The sequence below is a fragment of the Myxine glutinosa genome, chromosome 6, assembly GCF_964187855.1.
Source record: "Myxine glutinosa chromosome 6, kmMyxGlut1.1, whole genome shotgun sequence".
In the NCBI taxonomy this organism is placed as follows: domain Eukaryota; kingdom Metazoa; phylum Chordata; class Myxini; order Myxiniformes; family Myxinidae; genus Myxine; species Myxine glutinosa.
In genome coordinates, this window is record NC_136266.1 from 141,469,286 (window position 1) to 141,490,808 (window position 21,523).

The 21,523-nt window shown below is 42.7% G+C and overlaps 1 protein-coding gene across 10 annotated transcripts in view; it reads left to right on the forward strand.

Moving 5' to 3' along the window:
* ALDH18A1 (aldehyde dehydrogenase 18 family member A1) overlaps nucleotides 1–21,523 on the forward strand; it is a 67,910-nt gene that overhangs the window by 36,020 nt on the left and 10,367 nt on the right. For all 10 annotated transcript variants that reach the window (XM_078780621.1, XM_078780619.1, XM_068121214.2 and 7 more), the window contains 5 exons: nucleotides 6,216–6,289; nucleotides 8,218–8,317; nucleotides 9,126–9,343; nucleotides 16,761–16,898; nucleotides 21,324–21,510. In XM_078780621.1, the coding sequence (XP_078636747.1) occupies nucleotides 6,216–6,289; nucleotides 8,218–8,317; nucleotides 9,126–9,343; nucleotides 16,761–16,898; nucleotides 21,324–21,510 (717 nt within the window). The remainder of the gene's footprint in view (nucleotides 1–6,215; nucleotides 6,290–8,217; nucleotides 8,318–9,125; nucleotides 9,344–16,760; nucleotides 16,899–21,323; nucleotides 21,511–21,523) is intronic.

Consider the following 21,523-nt stretch of genomic DNA (forward strand, 5'->3'; position numbering starts at 1 on the left):
TTGGAGAGGCGAGTGAGGAGCGATTGGAGAGGCGAGTGAGGAGCGATTGGAGAGGCGAGTGAGGAGCGATTGGAGAGGCGAGTGAGGAGCGATTGGAGAGGCGAGTGAGGAGCGATTGGAGAGGCGAGTGAGGAGCGATTGGAGGGGCGAGTGAGGAGCGATTGGAGGGGCGAGTGAGGAGCGATTGGAGAGGCGAGTGAGGAGCGATTGGAGAGGCGAGTGAGGAGCAATTGGAGAGGCGAGTGACGAGCGATTGGAGAGGCGAGTGACGAGCGATTGGAGAGGCGAGTGAGGAGCGATTGGAGAGGCGAGTGAGGAGCGATTGGAGAGGCGAGTGAGGAGCGATTGGAGAGGCGAGTGAGGAGCGATTGGAGAGGAGAGTGAGGGATTGGAGAGGAGAGGAGTGTGAGGGATTGGAGAGGTGAGGGATTGGAGAGGAGAGGAATGTGAGGGATTGGAGAGGAGAGGAGTGCTAGGTGGAGAGAGGAGAGTGTCAGGTGGAGACAGGAGAGTGTCAGGTGGAGAGAGGAGAGTGTCAGGTGGAGACAGGAGAGTGTCAGGTGGAGAGAGGAGAGTGTCAGGTGGAGAGGAGTGAGGGGTCACATATTATGTGAAATAAATTAATTGTGTTCATTACACCATTTCTGGATCTGATGAATTGCCAGTAACCATTTTGAATGTGCAGCATCTAACTCAATATGTCGAAATGTCCCACGGGTGACCCCACTATATTTCTTCGTTTTTATTTCATTCAACATTATTATCCGGAAGTAAAGGTTCACATGTTCATTTCACGTGTGCAAAAACAAACTCCATTTCACGTGTGCATGGACATGAAACACAGACGGGAAATTGCTAACAGATATTTCGTTCGAGGCAATTATACACCGCCCAAATAAAATATTTCACCGATACACCGAGCGAATTTCAGCGAATTTCAGCGAATTTCACCGAGTTTCAGGAAATTACCCAGAGATATTTCTTCGTTTTTATTTCATTAGTTACTAGCAGAAGTACTCAGCGTTGCCGGGCGGGGGAGGGGGGAAGGGCACGTACACTTTAAACATGTATATACATGTGGGATGTGGGATATATACATGTGGGACGTGTGTGTGTGTGTGTGTGTGTGTGTGTGTGCGTGTGTGCGCGCGTGCATATGTGTGTGTGTGTGTGTGTGTGTGTGTGTGTGTGTGTGTGTGTGTGTGTGTGTGTGTGTGTGTGTGCGTGCGCGTGCATATATGTGTATGTGTATATATATGTCTGTGTGTGTGTGTGTGTCTGTATGTGTATATGTGTGTGTGTGTGTGTATATGTGTGTGTGTGTTTGTGTGTGTGTGTGTATGTATGTGTGTGTGTGGGTGTACATGTGTGTATGTGTATATATATGTGTGTGTATATGTGTATGTGCATATGTGTATGTGTGTGCATGTGTGTCGGTGTACATGTGTGTCGGTGTACATGTGTGTGTACACATGTGTATGTGTGTGTGTATATATGTGTGTATGTGTATATATGTGTGTGTCTGTATGTGTATATATGTGTGTCTGTATGTGTATATATATATGTGTGTGCATGTGTGTGGGTGTACATGTGTGTGTATGCGTGTGTGTGTGTATGTATGTATATGTGTGTATGTGTATGCATGTGTGTGTGTGTGTCTGTGTGTGTGTATGTGTATATGTGTATGTGTCTGTGTGTGTATATGTGTATGTGTGTGCATGTGTGTGTATCCATATGTGTATGTGTATATGTGTGTATGTGTATATGCATGTGTCTGTGTACATGTGTGTGTACGTGTACGTGCATGTGTGTGTGTGTGTGTGTGGATGTGTATGTGTGTTTGCGTGTGTGTGTGTATGTGTATATGTGTGTCGGTGTACGTGTGTGTGTGTGTATGTGTGTGTGTGTGTGTTTGTGTGGGTGTGTGAATAAGAGAGAGACCGAATTGTGAGATACAGAAATGAAAAAACGAGGTGTGTGTGTGTGTGTGTGTGTGTGTGTGTGTGTGTGTGTGTGTGTGTGTGTGTGTGTTATTGTGAAACAGGTGCAGCATCTAACTCAATATGTCGAAATGTCACACACGTCCATGCCCGTGGGATTCCCACGGGTGACCCCACTAGTATGTTATATTTACTCATGATAAATGCGTAGGCAGAGCATTTTCTAATTAAAATCGAGATTTGAATGAATGAATATGAATGAAAATGAATGAATGATCGTTTTAAGGCCATTTTTCCCCACTCGAGCCTCGAGGTTAGCCTTGCGGGCCCCATGACAATCATGGTTCCCTGTTTGAGGCAATGTTTTTATGGCCGGATACCCTTCCTGACGCCAACCCTTAGACGCCTCTTACAATGCGCAGGGATACAGTGTACCTATTCTAAATCCGGGTACACACCTGGATCATTTGAATCCCGGTCAATCACCGGGAAAATCAAGATTTGAATGATTGATAAAATCCTTATTACATACTAGAAAGTTCATCGAGCACCTTACCCCATGCAGTGTTCGAGTATATACTTCAATTGATAGTAGGGTCAATATACGAAAAAAACTCACCTAACCCCAAAAAGATTGATACAAAAGGTTTTTCAATGGATTCTGGTACCATTGGGCATGCTAAATAACATACTAAAAATCTAGTAACATCTGACTTCCGGAAAGAGGTCATTTTCAAGATGGCGGCTAAGATGGCCGCCGGGAGCTTAAAATGGCCATATCTCAATTACTATTCAACCTAGAAAGGTGGTTTTGGTGTCTAACCCTAGGTTTTAGGGCCCAAGGAATCAAATTGAATCAATAAAATTACCATCAGTTAATTATTTATTGACAAGTCCAAGATGGCATCCCAAGGTGACATCCTGATCCACTAAAATGGCTCTGTCGAATAGTAGTCAACCTAGAGAGATTTTTTCAGTGTGTATACCTAGGTTTAAGGCACCCAGGAAATCATCAAAATTACTTAAATAAGCACAAAGTAATCAGGTAATCCAGTAAGCCAGGGTTACCAGCCCATTAGGCATTTGTTGTCTTATACAGTTAGTCGCTATTCATCGTCATCCTCCGACTCCTCTGGAAGAAACTTGTTATGTGGATTGTCACATTCTTCAAGTTGTTAACTTCAAGTCTTTAAATAATTAACTGATGGTAATTTTATTGATTCAATTGGATTCCTTGGGCCCTAAAACCTAGGGTTAGACGCCAAAACCACCTTTCTAGGTTGAATAATAATTTGAGATATGGCCATTTTAAGCTCCTGGCGGCCATGTTGGACGCCATCTTGAAAATGACCCCTTTCCGGAAGTCAGATGTTACTAGATTTTTAGTATGTTATTTAGCATGCCCAATGGTACCAGAATCCATTGAAAAAACCTTTTGTATCAATTCTTTGGGGGTTCAACCATATATTGACCCCTCTATGAAGTTAAATAATGATTTTAAAGGTCGTATTAAAAAAAAACCCGGAAGTGTACCACCGTTGATGCAGTATCTTAAACACCACCTTACTTAACATGTCCAAGTATTTAACATGTCCACAAATTCAGAGCCAAAGTACTGTCGCGGCATTATTTTGCCTTTGGTTTCGTAATATGTAAATACATGTCAGCTTTGGTTTAACGGGGTTTCCTGGCAGAGGTTTCCTGATAATCTCATTGACACTGTTACACTGACAGTGGCTAATGTGTTACCTCCACCACAGCACATCGCACAGCCACAATCTGAAATGACAGACCTTACAAAGTTCTTCAACCCTTTTATGAGACCTTCCTCGATATGAGACTCGATATTAACGGAGGTCGTGAAACATAGATTTTCTCCATAGATTGTTTGAAGCCAGATTTTCTTGATGCAGCACCAGAGCCGACCCTCCCACTGACCAACGGGTCGAAACGTACTATAACAATACCCTTACCGTCATATGCGACTCGCTCTGGGAATCATCTACACTCTGGGAATCATCTGGGAATCATGCACGATATTTATGAGAGTACATTTTGCTTGTTCCCATTTTTCTTTGCTGTGACTTTTATTTTATTTTTTACATGGACAGTCTTCATTTCTTCTCCTACACCATATTTTGTTTGTACCGTTTGATTGCTGCACTCTGAGGGGGAGTAATGTATTGACAACTACAGCATCGAGTAGTGTGGCGGTAATGCAACAAATATTTGCCTTTGGTTTTGTACTATGTGAATAGGCTTTAGCTTTGGTTTAATGGGGTTTCCCTGCAGTGGTTTTGAGAGTTTTACTATTGCCGTTTAATTAAGAATCGACTCGGAATCCGAACGTCTCAGATGTCTTTTCTTCCTCGCTAAAGCACTGATAAGCTGGAAAGTTAGTTTTCCGATTCATGTTCCAATTTGTGTTCAAATATACAGTCACGTGAAAAAGTAAGTACACCCCATGTAAAGTTTTGACTTTTTCAACATATTTCAACATACAGCTATTTGATCTTCATTTCAACAATATTCATAGATAAAGGTGATATAATATAACAAATATCATGAAACATTTACATTTTGTAGTCCATTGTAAAATTTAAATAAACATAAATGCAAATTTCTCATGAGGAAAAAGTAAGTACACCCCTACATTTATCACTACTTCAAATACCTAAAATTAGAATCAGGTGCACCAGCTCAGGTGCAAATGATTAGAACATCGTTAGAGAGGATCTTGGAGGAACCTGTCTTATTTAAACCTCAGACATTTAGTTTGGTTTGCTCTTTGTTGTTGATGTATGCGGCGTCACAATGCCGAGATCAAAAGAGCTCTCTGAGGCCTTCAGAAAGAAGGTTATAGATGCCTACGAGTCTGGGAAGGGATTTAAAAAGATCTCCAAACAATTTGAAATCAATCATTCGACTGTCCGGGAGATCATCTACAAGTGGAGAAGATTCCAAACAACTGCCAACTTGTTCAGGCCAGGCCGCCCCGGCAAGTTCAGCCCGAGAGCAGACCGCAAGATGCTGAAAGAAGTCTCTAAGAAGCCCAGAATGTCATCACGGGACCGACAGGTAGCTCTTGCCACTGTTGATGTCAAAGTGCATGAGTCTACCATTCGAAAGAGGCTGCACAAATTTGATCTACATGGGAGGTGTGCCAGGAGGAAACCTTTGCTGTCCAGAAAGAACATCAGGGCAAGACTAAAGTTTGCCAATGAACACCTCGGCAAAGACCAGCACTTCTGGAACAATGTGCTCTGGACAGATGAGTCAAAGGTAGAGCTATTTGGCCACAGTACCAGAAGACATGTTTGGCGAAAACCAAAGACAGCATTTCACCACAAGAAGCTGATACCAACTGTAAAGCATGGTGGTGGAAATATTATGGTTTGGGGCAGCTTTGCTGCATCAGGGCCTGGGCAGCTCACCATCATAGAATCCACGATGAATTCTTCATTGTACCAGAGGGTGCTTGAGGATAATGTGAGGCCATCTGTCGGAAAGTTGAAGCTCAACCGAAGGTAGACCTTGCAACATGACAATGACCCTAAACATATGAGTAAATCCACCAAGGAATGGCTGAAAAGAAAGAAATGGAGGGTTCTGGAATGGCAAAGTCAAAGCCCGGATCTAAATCCCTTCGAGATGTTGTGGGGGGATTTGAAACTAGCTGTGCATGCAAGAAACCCCTGAAACATCGCACAACTGAAAGAATTCTGCATGGAGGAGTGGGCAAAAATTTCTCCCAGTCAATGTCAGAGACTGGTAGACAGTTATAAGAAATGCCTACTTGAGGTTGTTTCTGCCAAAGGGGGCAATACCACCTATTAGAGCCAAGGGTGTACTTACTTTTTCCACATGCGAAATTTGCATTTATGTTTATTTAAATTATACAATGGATGACAAAATGTAAATGTTTCATGATATTTGTTATTTTATATCACCTTTATCTATCAATATTGTTGAAATGAAGATCAAATAGCTGTATGTTGAAATATGTTGAAAAAGCCAAAACTTTACATGGGGTGTCACGTGACTGTGTAACATTCAGTTCAAGTTAAATTATTTCTCAATCATAAACTGATGTTTGTAGACAGGACAGACAGACAGGTGTGAACCAATTGCTTAACCTCACTTTTCGCTTCACTTGCACGGGGTAATAAGAGTGAGATTCTTCAGTGATTTGTAGTAAGTCGTACTGTATTATTTACTTACCATTCGACTCTCTCTCCCATTGTTCTTTATCATATTTCTGACTTCTTCCATTAGGCCCCAGTGTGGAGGAGCAAGCAGACACAGCAAGAGAAGCTGGAAGGACACTCGCTTCCCTGCAGCCAGAGCAGGTTTACACCTCTTCCTTTTTTATTTTTTTAAACAAGTTTTAGGAGAATGCATTTCTTGTGAAAACAAGAGAAGGAAATGTGATTGTATTTATGACTTTGAAGATTGCTCACAAGAAGAGGATATTGTGAAAATTTTTACCCCAGAATACTATTTTTTATTTTTTATTTTACAATTCCTAAATTTGTATGTATTCTATACATTTAATAAAAGTAATAATTAGCCCGTCCACTGCATAGTAGGAGACGGGGTTTTGTTATCACGTATGTGTGTCTGTCTGTGTGTCTGTCCAGGCCGTAACTTTTTTTTTAACCATTTGAGCGACCGTCATCAAATTTTCAAGAAATCTTTATTATGACAATACGGAGAAAGCAAATTAATAGTTATGTCAAAATGTCAAAAGGACAAAGGTCAGCGTCACATAAAATAATCAGATTTCATCCGATTAACCTGAAATTTACATTTACCATTTGAGTTTTGTCATCAAATTTTCAACAAATCTTTATTATGACAATACGGAGAAGGTAAATTAATAATTATGTCAAAATGTCAAAAGGACAAAGGTCAGCATCACATAAAATAATCAGATTTCATCCGATTAACCTGAAATTTAAATTTACCATTTGAGTTTTGTCATCAAATTTTCAACAAATCTTTATTATGACAATACGGAGAAGGTAAATTAATAATTATGTCAAAATGTCAAAAGGACAAAGGTCAGCGTCACATAAAATAATCAGATTTCATCCGATTAACCTGAAATTTAAATTTACCATTTGAGTTTTGTCATCAAATTTTCAATAAATCTTTATTATGACAGTACGGAGAAGGTAAATCAATAATTATGTCAAAATGTCAAAAGGTAAAAGGTCAGTGTCACATAAAATAATCAGATTTCATCCGATTAACCTGAAATTTACATTTACCATTTGAGTTTTGTCATCAAATTTTCAACAAATCTTTATTATGACAATACGGAGAAGGTAAATTAATAATTATGTCAAAATGTCAAAAGGACAAAGGTCAGCGTCACATAAAATAATCAGATTTCATCCGATTAACCTGAAATTTAAATTTACCATTTGAGTTTTGTCATCAAATTTTCAACAAATCTTTATTATGACAATACGGAGAAAACTAATTAATAACTTAGTCAAAAGGTCAAAGGTCAACATCACAAAAATTGTCCATTTTCATCCAATTGACCTAAAATTTTAAGAATTTGCATATTGTGTCACTGAATTGGTTCACTAATCAAAAGCTAGAAGCTGGTTGTTGTATTAATTCAGAAGGTCAAAGGTCAAGGTTGTGTAAATCACTAATTTTCAACCGATTGACCTGAAATTTTAAGAATTTGCATATTAGGTCACTGAATTCGTTCACCTATCAAAAGGTATGAGTCGATTGGGTTTTTTTTAAATCAAAAGGTCAAAGGTCAAAGTTGCATAAAATCATCAATTTTCATTTGGTAATTTTTTAAAAACGGTTCGTTATTTTGAGCATATGGAAGACGAAGAAGAAGATGTCTGAATACAAACGGATATGAAGGGGTTTTGCATTTTCAGATGCTTTCTAGTTTATATTGGTTTATTGAAAGTACTTAATTTCAAAATGGCAGCAATAAATAATCTTCGCACTTTATTATCACATTACCATGGTCATTCTTTAAGAAGATCATAGAAAGATCCTGTCCCTTTCCTGGGACCTGGAAAAGTGGTCTGTATGTCACAGCAAGTCCTTTTGTCCTTATACGGATAAGGTTTATTGGCAATGACATACTCTCAGACTGTGGTGGCAGAGAGTCAGAGGGAACAGTCAAAGAGCAGTGGATGAACCATTACTCAGGATTCTAAATCGTATAGTACAGGGTTAGAAATATGAGATTGTGTGCGAATAAATATGATGGACATTGAGAGTGTGCTCTGTGCAGCGAGTGGAGATCTTGTGTCGCCTGGCTGAACTGCTCACTGAACGTCAGGAAACAATCCTCAGTGCCAACAAGCAGGATATGGAACAGGCCAGAGCGTCAGGTATCATGACTCACTACCTATAATCAGCACACCTGACAGTACACACTTGGTACCTGGTAAGCAGAACTGACCACCATTAACATGGCTCAAAATTGGCAAAATGCACTCCGGAAATCGGCAATCGTCATCAATAACGAGCACTCAGTTTATTGACATTATGCACTCAGCATCTGGCAATAGTTAGTCAGCACAACTTGTAATAGCCAACCAACACATATCAATAGCCATTCGGTACTTGGTGATAGTCAGTCAGCACCTCACAATAGCCAATATACACTTAGCGATATGCACTGGGTACATATAAATCATCAGGAGGCACCTGGCATGAGCCACACCTTACATTTATCACTTTGAAAGTAGATATCAACACTTGGTACATATGTAAGTGCTGAGTGATAAATGGAAGGTGTAGTTAATGCTATGTATCAGTTCTATAAGTGCATAGAGATTTTAACGATGATTTATATCAGTACTTGGCACAGAAATTGCCATTTGGCCCCTGGAAATCAGCACTGGACACCTTGCAATAGCCAGTCAGCACCAGGTAATCAACACTTGGTACCTGGTCACCTGCACTTGGTACCTCGTCATCAGCACTTGATACAGAGTAACCAACGCCTAATTAGTAGGATTCTGGCTTCACCGCTCAATATGAACATTCACATAAAGCAGTTGCTTAAGGACATAATTGAAATAAAATTTGCTTAATTTCTGTAAATGTGAAAATTTAACAAACAAGGAATAATTGCTGCATTCCTTCTGTTGTTCATCCTCCCTTATATTTATTATTCTTGCCCTTTTTTCACAGGACTTGATACATTATTGTGTGATAGGCTGTCACTAAATCCAAGCAAGTTAAGTGCCTTGGCTGTAGGCCTGAGGCAGCTAGCCTCCAGTGCGGGCAACGCTCTGGGAAAGGCTCTGAAGAGGACGCGCCTCGCCTCCGGGCTGATCCTGGAGCACGTGACTGTCCCCATTGGTTTACTGCTCGTCATCTTCGAATCTCGTCCCGATTGTCTTCCTCAGGTCCATCATTATTAGATTATTCTCTGCAATATAACGTCATCACAATAGGTCCTGTCAATTTGACCACTGGTGTGCTTGCATTGCCTTCTGTTTCCTGTCAAATGTAACTCTCGTCTATCCTCACCTGCTTTTAGCCCATTTTTGCTCTTTTATTTAACCGATTTTTGTACCCAGGACATGTACGCAGGTGCCGTACAATCTAAGGTATTTTGTAGTATATTGTTAGCTTAGTTGATTCCTTGTATTATTAATCTGATTTTAAATTTACTTTGTGCGACAAACCGATACAAACAATTTTTTTGAACAAACAAACAAATTTCAATTAACAATTGCGAATCAAATTTACTTTGTGAAAATTACTTTGTTACTTATGGTGATGCAATAAACTGGAGATATTTCCTTCATTAAACAGAAGATATTTCGGAAACAATGGGCCGCGAGGGCTTCGTTCATGCCAATGTGCCGCGAGGGCTTGGTTCATGACAATGGGCCGCGAGGGCTTGGTTCATGTCAATAGGCCGCGAGGGCTTGGTTCATGCCAATGGGCCGCGAGGGTTTCGTTCATGCCAATGGGCCGCGAGGATTTGGTTCATGCCAATGGGCCGCGAGGACTTCGTTCATGCCAATGGGCCGCCAGGGCTTGGTTCATGCCAATGGGCCGCGAGGACTTCGTTCATGACAATGTGCCACGAGGGCTTGGTTCATGCCAATGGGCCACGAGGAATTGGTTCATGCCAATGGGCCACGAGGACTTCGTTCATGCCAATGTGCCGCGAGCGCTTGGTTCATGCCAATGAGCCGCGAGGGCTTGGTTCATGCCAATGGGCCACGAGGGCTTGGTTCATACCAATAGGCCGCGAGGGCTTCATTCATGCCAATGGGCCGCGAGGGCTTGGTTCATGCCAATGGGCCGCGAGGGCTTCGTTCATGCCAATGGGCCGCGAGGATTTGGTTCATGCCAACGGGCCGCGAGGACTTCGTTCATGCCAATGTGCCGTGAGGGCTTCGTTCATGCCAATGGGCCATGGTGAGATGACTTGGTTCATGCCAATGGGCCATGGTGAGATGACTTGGTTCATGCCAATGGGCCATGGTGAGATGACTTGGTTCATGCCAATGGGCCATGGTGAGAGGACTTGGTTCATGCCAATGGGCCATGGTGAGATGACTTGGTTCATGCCAATGGGCCATGGTGAGATGACTTTGTTCATGCCAATGGGCCATGGTGAGATGACTTGGTTCATGCCAATGGGCCATGGTGAGATGACTTGGTTCATGCCAATGGGCCATGGTGAGATGACTTGGTTCATGCCAATGTGCCATGGTGAGAGGACTTGGTTCATGCCAATGGGCCATGGTGACATGACTTGGTTCATGCCAATGGGCCATGGTGAGAGGACTTGGTTCATGCCAATGGGCCATGGTGAGATGACTTGGGCCATGGTGAGATGACTTGGTTCATGCCAATGGGCCATGGTGAGATGACTTGGTTCATGCCAATGTGCCATGGTGAGAGGACTTGGTTCATGCCAATGTGCCATGGTGAGATGACTTGGTTCATGCCAATGTGCCGTGGTGAGAGGACTTGGTTCATGCCAATGTGCCATGGTGAGAGGACTTGGTTCATGCCAATGGGCCATGGTGAGATGACTTGGTTCATGCCAATGGGCCATGGTGAGATGACTTGGTTCATGCCAATGGGCCCATGGTGAGATGACTTGGTTCATGCCAATGAGTCATGGTGAGAGGACTTCGTTCATGCCAATGTGCCATGGTGAGATGACTTGGTTCATGCCAATGGGCCATGGTGAGATGACTTGGTTCATGCCAATGGGCCATGGTGAGAGGACATCGTTCATGCCAATGTGCCGCGAGGGCTTGGTTCATGCCAATGGGCCGCGAGGGCTTGGTTCATGTCAATAGGCCGCGAGGGCTTGGTTCATGCCAATGGGCCGCGAGGGTTTCGTTCATGCCAATGGGCCGCGAGGATTTGGTTCATGCCAATGGGCCGCGAGGACTTCGTTCATGCCAATGGGCCGCCAGGGCTTGGTTCATGCCAATGGGCCGCGAGGACTTCGTTCATGACAATGTGCCACGAGGGCTTGGTTCATGCCAATGGGCCACGAGGAATTGGTTCATGCCAATGGGCCGCGAGGACTTCGTTCATGCCAATGTGCCGCGAGCGCTTGGTTCATGCCAATGAGCCGCGAGGGCTTGGTTCATGCCAATGGGCCGCGAGGGCTTGGTTCATACCAATAGGCCGCGAGGGCTTCATTCATGCCAATGGGCCGCGAGGGCTTGGTTCATGCCAATGGGCCGCGAGGGCTTCGTTCATGCCAATGGGCCGCGAGGATTTGGTTCATGCCAATGGGCCGCGAGGACTTCGTTCATGCCAATGTGCCGTGAGGGCTTCGTTCATGCCAATGGGCCATGGTGAGATGACTTGGTTCATGCCAATGGGCCATGGTGAGATGACTTGGTTCATGCCAATGGGCCATGGTGAGATGACTTGGTTCATGCCAATGGGCCATGGTGAGAGGACTTGGTTCATGCCAATGGGCCATGGTGAGATGACTTGGTTCATGCCAATGGGCCATGGTGAGATGACTTTGTTCATGCCAATGGGCCATGGTGAGATGACTTGGTTCATGCCAATGGGCCATGGTGAGATGACTTGGTTCATGCCAATGGGCCATGGTGAGATGACTTGGTTCATGCCAATGTGCCATGGTGAGAGGACTTGGTTCATGCCAATGGGCCATGGTGACATGACTTGGTTCATGCCAATGGGCCATGGTGAGAGGACTTGGTTCATGCCAATGGGCCATGGTGAGATGACTTGGGCCATGGTGAGATGACTTGGTTCATGCCAATGGGCCATGGTGAGATGACTTGGTTCATGCCAATGTGCCATGGTGAGAGGACTTGGTTCATGCCAATGTGCCATGGTGAGATGACTTGGTTCATGCCAATGTGCCGTGGTGAGAGGACTTGGTTCATGCCAATGTGCCATGGTGAGAGGACTTGGTTCATGCCAATGGGCCATGGTGAGATGACTTGGTTCATGCCAATGGGCCCATGGTGAGATGACTTGGTTCATGCCAATGAGTCATGGTGAGAGGACTTCGTTCATGCCAATGTGCCATGGTGAGATGACTTGGTTCATGCCAATGGGCCATGGTGAGATGACTTGGTTCATGCCAATGGGCCATGGTGAGATGACTTGGTTCATGCCAATGGGTCATGGTGAGAGGACATCGTTCATGCCAATGTGCCATGGTGAGATGACTTAGTTCATGCCAATGGGCCATGGTGAGATGACTTGGTTCATGCCAATGGGCCATGGTGAGATGACTTGGTTCATGCCAATGGGCCATGGTGAGAGGACTTCATTCATGCCAATGTGCCGTGGTGAGAGGACTTCATTCATGCCAAAGAGCTTGTGGGGCGGTTCTCCGCCCCACAAGTTACCCCGAAGTTCCTTATGTGCTGATTGGTGCATATCCCAATGGTGTTTGGTCTGTCTTCTGTCCTTCAAGACTTCAAATCAATCTGTGGATGCAATCTTGGTGCATCTGCCTGGTTTATTATCCCTTTGAGTGGAGAACCCGTCTTACCCTTCCCCAACACAAAACATACTAACCGGAGATAAGGGAAAGGGACTAAGATAATGGTCTGCTATGAAATAACTATTCTAAGGGACCTGTTTGGTGGTTGCCATTACTTTTTAGTGGTTTCCCATAAAAACCGCAACAGTGTGTGTGTGTGTATATATATATATATATATATATATATATATATATATATATATATATATATATATATATATATATATATATATATATATATATGTAAACAAATATATGTAAATATATAATGTATATACATTAGGGTAGTCCACAGATATATGTTACATTTAATACTATTAAAAATCCATGCTCCACAAGGCTGCCCTTGTTCCTATGTTTATAAAGATCATGTGAACCAAATATAAGGTCAATTGGAACTTATTTAGAGGTTGCTCAAAAAATAACATTTTTAATTTATCCTGTTTTTTTCAGATGGCAGAAACTCGCAGCTCTTCCACAGTTTGGTTGCTGGGCAAGTCTGAAAAAGGAAATAATATGTGGGGGACTCCCAACCAAAGGACACACAATGCAGAAAATGGTGTACCATCACATACAAGAACACCATACAGTTCGTGAAAGTGCCAAACCTAGTGTACAAGCTGTGTGTGCATACTGGGAGAAAGCACGAATTCCAGTGCAGAGAGTAGATTCCCGTGAGCGCCAACTTTTGAAGTTGTATGATGCCTACAAACTGGTAAAGAAAAATAGAACCAAGACATTCGAAAACTACAGAGTGAAGGAGCAGATGTTCAAAGATGATCTTCAATCCCTCTTTGATATCTCACCAAATGATGCGCTTGAGAAAATGACGAATGAAGAAGACAAAGCATTCCTTATCATGCAGCGTGAGGATCCCTCAAGTTCACGTATGGGATCTGTTGACAATACTCTGGCAGTGAAGGAGAACAGAAAGCGTATCAGGCTTGAGAATGAAGATAAAAGAAAGAAGAAACATGGTGCTGAGACTCTAACAGCAATGCAATCTGTTCCATCAACATCGGCTGTGGTTGATGATGATGATGAGTCTGAGATTGAAAGCTCCGATTCAGGGGACAATGAATTCAAACTCCAAAGTCCATCTTCTGCCAAACAGGCGAAAAAGGCTCCCATCAAGGTGACACTCCAGCAATTGTGGCAACTCTGGACAGAGTAAATCTCTCAGATCGGCGTGCTATGTTTGTGGCCAGTGCTTTTGCACAATCTCTTGGTCATACCATTGAAGACATTTCTCTGTCACGCAGTGGAATTCGTCATGCTCGAATTCGTGGAAGGGAAATAATGCCCACTGAAGAAAAAGGCAAATTTCTTATGTAATAGCCCACTCCGACGACACTGGGATGGGAAACTGCTCCCTGATTATACTGGCAATCACAAAGAATCTGTTGATCGGGTAGCGATACTTGTAACTGGTATGAATACCGAGAAGTTGCTTGGAGTCCCAAAAATTCCCCATGGCACTGGTGTAGCACAAGCAAATGCATGCATACAACTTCTTTAGGAGTGGAATGTCAAACAGTTGGTGAAAGGCATAGTGTTTGACACCACTGCATCCAACACAGGGCTGATAACGGAGCATGTACCCTCATTGAAGCAGCTTTGGATGCTGAGCTTGTCTGGATTGCATGTCGTCATCATGTGTTTGAAGTTATGCTCTCTGATGTTACAACTAAGGTCATAGGACCCACTAGCGGACCTGAGATCAGACTGTTCAAGAGGTTCAGGAAACAGTGGCCTTTAATTGACAAGAAGAGGTTCAAAGTAGGAGAAGATAAAATATTTTCCGATAACCTCGTTGAACGTCAGAATATGATACATTTTTATGCAGCTGCACTCAAAGAACAACACCCACGTGATGACTATGAAGAACTTCTGAGACTATGCCATACATTTCTGGGTGGATGTGAGGCCAGAGAGGTGAAATTCCGTGCCCCAGGAGCTTTGCACAATGCCCGCTGGATGATGAAAGCCATAGATGTTTCAAAGAGGATAGGAAGCTCTCAAGATGGTTCTCTTCAAAGACCAAATAAAGCTAACATCACGTGAATTGAAGGGAATCACACAGATTGCTCTTTTTGTTGCACTTGTGTATGCGAGATTCTGGCATGAGGTGCCGCTACCCACAAAGGCACCTCTCAATGATTTGCTTCTTCTTTCAACCCTTGATTCTTACCCAGATATGGTTGTCCGTGAAACTGCTGTCAAAGCATTCACTAGACACCTCTGGTATTTGTCAGAACACCTTGCTGCATTAGCTCTTTTTGATAGCCGGGTGGATGATGAGACAAAGGCAAAGATGGTGAAGAACTTCAAGCGGGCTCCAAAGCCAAACAATCTTCATAGGATAGATGCTAAAGCCTTCAGGCTTTCTGACTCAGTGGACACCTACATCACAGGTCGATCTCTTGAATTATTTGGTGTTGTCATCTCAGAGTCTGACAAAGAAGTATCACTGAGTTTTCTGGAAAAGGAGCCACACCTCTGGAACACAGACAACTCATACCAAGAGCTTGAGAAGAAGATACGCAGCATGAAGGTTATCAATGACTGTGCTGAGCGAGGTGTTGCTCTCATCCAAACTTTCCATGACACTCTGACCAAGAATGAAGAGCAGAAGCAATTTTTGTTGAGAGTTGTGAAACTTCATCGTGAAAACTTTCCAGTGTCAACCAAAGCCATCTTGTCAAAGAAGTAGGCAATGTTTTGAAACACAAGTTTCTGAAAACAATGTTACGTAAAATCATTCAAATTATGTGTATTCTGTTGTTTACTTTGTTTTAATTGTTCTGATAGATTTGTTTTATCGTCTCTGATAGATATTTTATATTTTCTGATGGATGATTTATTTTTTCCGATAAATGATTTATTGTCAAATTAAAACATCAATGTTTAATCTACTGTTTTGTTTTTAATCTTAATTTGACTATATGAATGAACATTGAACAATGAACAATGAACAATTTAACATACATGTACATTGTACAATGGTACATTGTACATAATTATTTATTAGTTTACAAACAAACAACAATAACAATAATAAATAATTTGAGTAATTGAAAATAGATAATAATCTATGAATTGATGTCTGATGCTAAAAATTCTATATCTTATTATTCATTAAAATTTGTCAACATTTTGAGCAACCTCTAAATATTGTCCAATCAAGCTCAAATTTTCACCACAAACTACTTTCTTCAATAGGAATAGGGGCAGGCTTGTGGAGAAATGAAAATCCAATCTTCAAATTTTTGGACGACCCTAATACATATAATATAATGTTATGCTCAGACTCCAGGTGATCAATCATTTTGGAGAAAGCCTTTTTCCCTGATGGGCCCCAAACCCTGCCGACCCCGTCGTCTGTCCGACGCAGTTTGTCGTCCCATGGTGCAATCCACTCTTCGATTTTCCTGTCTCCATCGTTCTCGGTGTCCACATTGCTAAGAATGCCAGCTTTGCTTCTCCGGCTATTCACGCCATGTTTGTGTGCTGAGCAACAGTGTATAATGACGTAGTGAACTTTCACTGAAGGGATTGTAGCTGATCTTCTCTTCTCTTTCTATAGAATAATACGCTAAAGCTTTTCTGTCGTTGTATTTTTTTTAACCACGGACATCTGCTGGTATATATTTATATCCATTATGATGAAATTAATTTACCAAAGCACAAAATGAAATGTAACTAAAGCTGTAATTTTGTCTGATTGTACTGTTGCAATAGTGGAAAGATGGCCTTTGTTGGAATGTTTTTTTTCCTGGGATTGAAAGAATGTTTTTTGAGGTGTGCAGGTTGCTGGCTTGGCGATAGCAAGTGGGAACGGACTTCTACTCAAAGGAGGGAGTGAGGCAAAGTTGTCAAATGCTGCCCTCATGGCCATCGTGCAAGAGGCATTATCTCTGCACGACATCTCCAATGCAGCACAAATGGTAAAGATCTCTTCCCGCTCACTGTCCAGAATACTGGAGCTCTTCCCGTCTGGTGGAAATCGGGGACATTAAAGGCCACAAAACAGGTCACTTTGAGAGTTGAATTGCATCACAATGCTAATAAGTTTTTCTGATCAGGTTATGCCTCATGTTTATATCGACGTTTATATTCCTGTAAAATTGCATGGAAATTTAACATGGCAATGGGTTTCCCAATGATTTTTTTTCTGAAAAACGATGCAATGCCATCGAGTGGCGGTGCTTTTCTCTCTAAAGCCAGCAGCTGTCAAATTGAATGCAACGAATCACAAAAATGAAACGAATAGCTGTGAATAAGTTGGGCGGAACTTGGGATGCCCTTATCTCGATAGCTCCTGTGTACTTTACGGATCCTTCCAGCTGCAGTGACTTCAGCCAAATCACCACTGTTGGAAGAGCGAAAAGTGACGACTATTGTCGAACTTATTTGACAGCATGATAAAAATTCTGATTATAGCTTTATTACTTGTGCTATAACACTGAATTCAAAGCCTGGTGTTGGCTTAGCGGTTAGGGTGCCGGCTTGGGATCCTAGGATCCTGGGTTCGAATCCCGGTCGATCGCTAAATTAACACCAGGGGGGTTGACTCAGCCTGTCATCCTTCCGAGGTCGGCAAATTGAGTACCAGTTCACTGGTAATTCCCTGTGTGTCGCAAGAGGCGACTGACAGGGTTGGCGGCAGGAAGGGCATCCGGCTGCAAAACATTGCTTCAAAAAGGGGACCACGGTGCCCAAAAAAGGCCAACCCCCCACTCTGTGGGGAAAATGACCTCTGAAGGTGGATCTACAACACTGAATTCAACGTGAATAGTTTATAGGTCGATACTGCTACATGCATTTTAAGGCCATTTTCCCTACTAGAGCGGGGGTTAGCCTTGCGGTCCCCATGACAATCTTCTCCATTTTGCCCTATTTTCTGCATCTCTCCTTGTTAACCCCCTTGCCCGCATTTCTTCTTCCACCATCTTTAGCCAAGTCTTTCTCGGTCTTCCCCGTCCTCTACTTCCTTCTACATTCATTTCTTCACTCTTCTCAACCAGTCACTTTCATCCTTCCTCAACACATGACCAAACCATCTCAACCTGTTCCTCTTCACAGCATCAATCACAGGCAATATTCCCATTATCATCTTTCGCAATTCATCATTTGTCTTCGTCTCTCTCAACGATACTCCACAAAACCACCGAACCATTCGCATTTCCACCCTTTCCAACCTTCGTTGCTGCTCTATGTTCATTACCCATGTCTCGCTCCCATAAATCATAACACTTCTCACACATGCAGCATACACCTTTCCCTTCAGCTTCAACGACACTCCCCTCTTCATCAGCATGCCACTCAGTTCCCGAAACTTCTTCCATGCACATCTCTCTAGCAACCGTTGCCGAGTCTGATCCACCTTCTCCATTCAGCATGTCTCCGAGGTAGCAAAATGTTTTCACACCTTCCAACTTCACACCATCTCCAAGATCCAACTCAACATTTCCTACATCTGCAGCTCCCTCTGTGCACACCTTACACTTGAATGTAGCTGCCACACTGGTTAATGACCCTCTCAGACCACTACATTTTTGATGAACCCACTCAGCGCACATTGTACATTGAATGGAGTTCACTCCGACACCCTTCCTACACACAGCACAGGGCCACTTCCCAGTTCTTTCCACCTCACCACATGCTTTACCACATGCCATCACCTTCGTCTTTCCGATATTCACCTTCAGACCTTTTGTCTCCATGCATTCCTTCCACTTGTTCATCGTTTCCTTCAGTCCATCCATACTTTCCGCAATCAACACCAGATCATCTGCATACAACAACTCCCACGGTAAACCCTCCTTTACGTTCTGAGCCAGCACCTCCATCACAGCTACAAATAGTAGTGGACTTAGTACTGACCCCTGATGCACTCCCACCTTCACCTCAAACTCAACCACTGTTCCTGTCCTTCGTCCTTACAGCTGTGCGCGCTCTTTTGTACATTGCCATCACTACTCTGATCAACCATTCCTCCACTCCTAACTTCCTCAATGCCCATGTCAATACTTTGCGTGGAACCCTATCGAATGCTTTCTCCAGATCAACAAACCCAAGAAACAACTTCTTCCTCTTCTCCATGTACTTCTCCTGCAACTGCCTCACAATGAAAAGCGCGTCTGTCGTTCCTCTTCCTGGCATAAATCCAAACTGCATTTCGTCGATCTTCACTTTCTTCCTTATCCTCTTCTCCAACACCCTTTCCAATACCTTCATTCCATGCTCCAATAACTTTATCGCTCGGTACGAGCCACACTCCAGAGGGTCACCTTTCCCCTTGTATAGAGGGACGATGGTACTCAGTTCCCAAACCACTGGAATGCGACCTTCTTTCACCACCAGATTACAGATCTCTGTCATTCTCTTCACACCCCAACTTCCTGCTGCCTTCAACATATCTCCCACAACTCCCGTCGGCCCTGCCGCTTTTCTACTCTTCATTGCTTTTATCGCTTCCTCAACGTCCTTCTCAGTTATCTTCTCTGCCGGTCCTAAAACTGGGTTACTCTGGATTTGTCCCACTTCATCCTTCAAGCAACTCACCCCCATCACATCACACCTCTCTAGTTTATAGGTCGATGATCATTTAATATTGTCTTTCACAAAGCTACAATGGCTTGGGCTCGACAGAGCGATTTTATAAATCCAAATCCGATTTTCGATTAAATCCGATTAAAAATCCGATTTGAAAATTTTTCAAAAAACTTGTTTTGCCTGAAATGCACTCCAGCACTCACTATTGAACCTCTGAAAGTTTGACCATTTCTGGCACACATGGTGTGAGAAAAGAAAAATGGTGACAGACATACGCAGACACAAACATCTCTCTTGTAGTTATAGACAGATTATATAGTTATATTGATAGATTGAGTCGGAGCATTCATTTTTATACCTCCACTGATGAAGTCGCCGGAGGCATTATGATTTCGGGTTGTCCGTCATTCTGTCCGTCCATCCGTCTGTGATAGGTTTTCGTTGCTGTGATAACATAAGATAAGGCATAAGTCAAACTTGGTACAAGTATTATAATGATGAAAATTTGGGGTCAACAGGGCAAAGGTCAGAGGTCAGAGGTCTCGTTAAGTAAAAATTATGTTACTGTTCTAACTTTTGAACTGGTGATGGGATTTTGAACAAACTTGGTATAAGTATATATGATGCAAAGATGAACTGATTGGATTATGGCATCAACAGGTCAAAGGTCAGAGGTCATGTCAGGGGAAAATGTGATAACTTAAGAACAGTTGAAGGGATTTAAATCGAGCTTGGTACAGGTATGTATAATGATGTAAACATGAACTGATTACATTCTGAGGTCAAGAGGCCAAATGTGAGAGGTCACATTAAGTAACAATTATGTTGCCGCACCAATCTGTGTACCAGTGATGGGATTTTGACCAAACTTGGTATAAGAATATATTATGATACAAAGATGAAGTGATTAGATTTTGGCATCAAAGGAGAGGAGTGAGGTGATTTTGTGATTTCTGAGAGGTCAGAGATCATGCCGGGTAAAAATGTCATGCTTGAGAACAGCTGAATGGAAGTCAAACTTGGGGACAAGTGTGTATAATGATGTAATAATGTGGGCGGAGGCATAATTGGTCAACATCAGCATTATAGTTTCAAAGTAATTTGCTTACTAAGTTGTAGCATATGGATCCTTACGGCCACTTGAGACATTCTAGTATTGCTGATTCGCTTATAATTGTTTTTATATTCACCTCAATAATTTTCTTAAAATGCAAAGTGTGATTAAAAGAATTTACATTTAGAAACCGTGACGTCACTGTTCTTGTTTTTGTGCTAAACTGTCATAATAGTCCACCAATGGTGTAATTTGCTTTTAAAGTCAGGCCACTGTGAGCATATTTTTAGTATTGATTTGTTTGTTCTGAATTAGAAAGTTGTTATAAAGTCATCTTAGATAGAATTCACTCATTTCATTGAGAAATGCAGTATGCTTCCAAAAAATTCATTAAACCAGTGTGATGTAATAGTTGTTGAAAAACAAGGATATAGTTAAACCTTAACCTGTGACCATCGTGTCCTTACACTTGAAAAAAAGAGATTTGTGCAACAATCATCTTAGAATCAAGAGAGATTTCAGGATGAAATGTGCTCTGGTTCCTTTCCTTATCATCACAGTAAGCGGCACCGACTGTCATATAGCTCCATGAGTACTGACGTACAATGGTTGTTATAGTTACCTTTGTGGGATGTGGGTGAATAAATTGGCAGAAAACCTCTTTTAATTGAAAATGTCTCCTGTAATGCCCCTTAAAATTTTCTTGTAAATGTGCTTTGTTTGCAGCTCAGACACTGTCTTTATGTTTCATGTACATCAGGTAAACAGCCGAGAGGACGTGGCCGCCGTGTGCCAGTTGGTGGATCTTGCCATCCCACGGGGAAGCTCTGCATTGGTGCGCTCGGTGGCAAAGGCTGCTGGCACGGTGCCCGTACTAGGGCATAGCGAGGGCATTTGCCATGTGTACGTGGATGAGCATGCCTGCATGAATATGGCACTCAAGATCGGTACTGTTGGCTC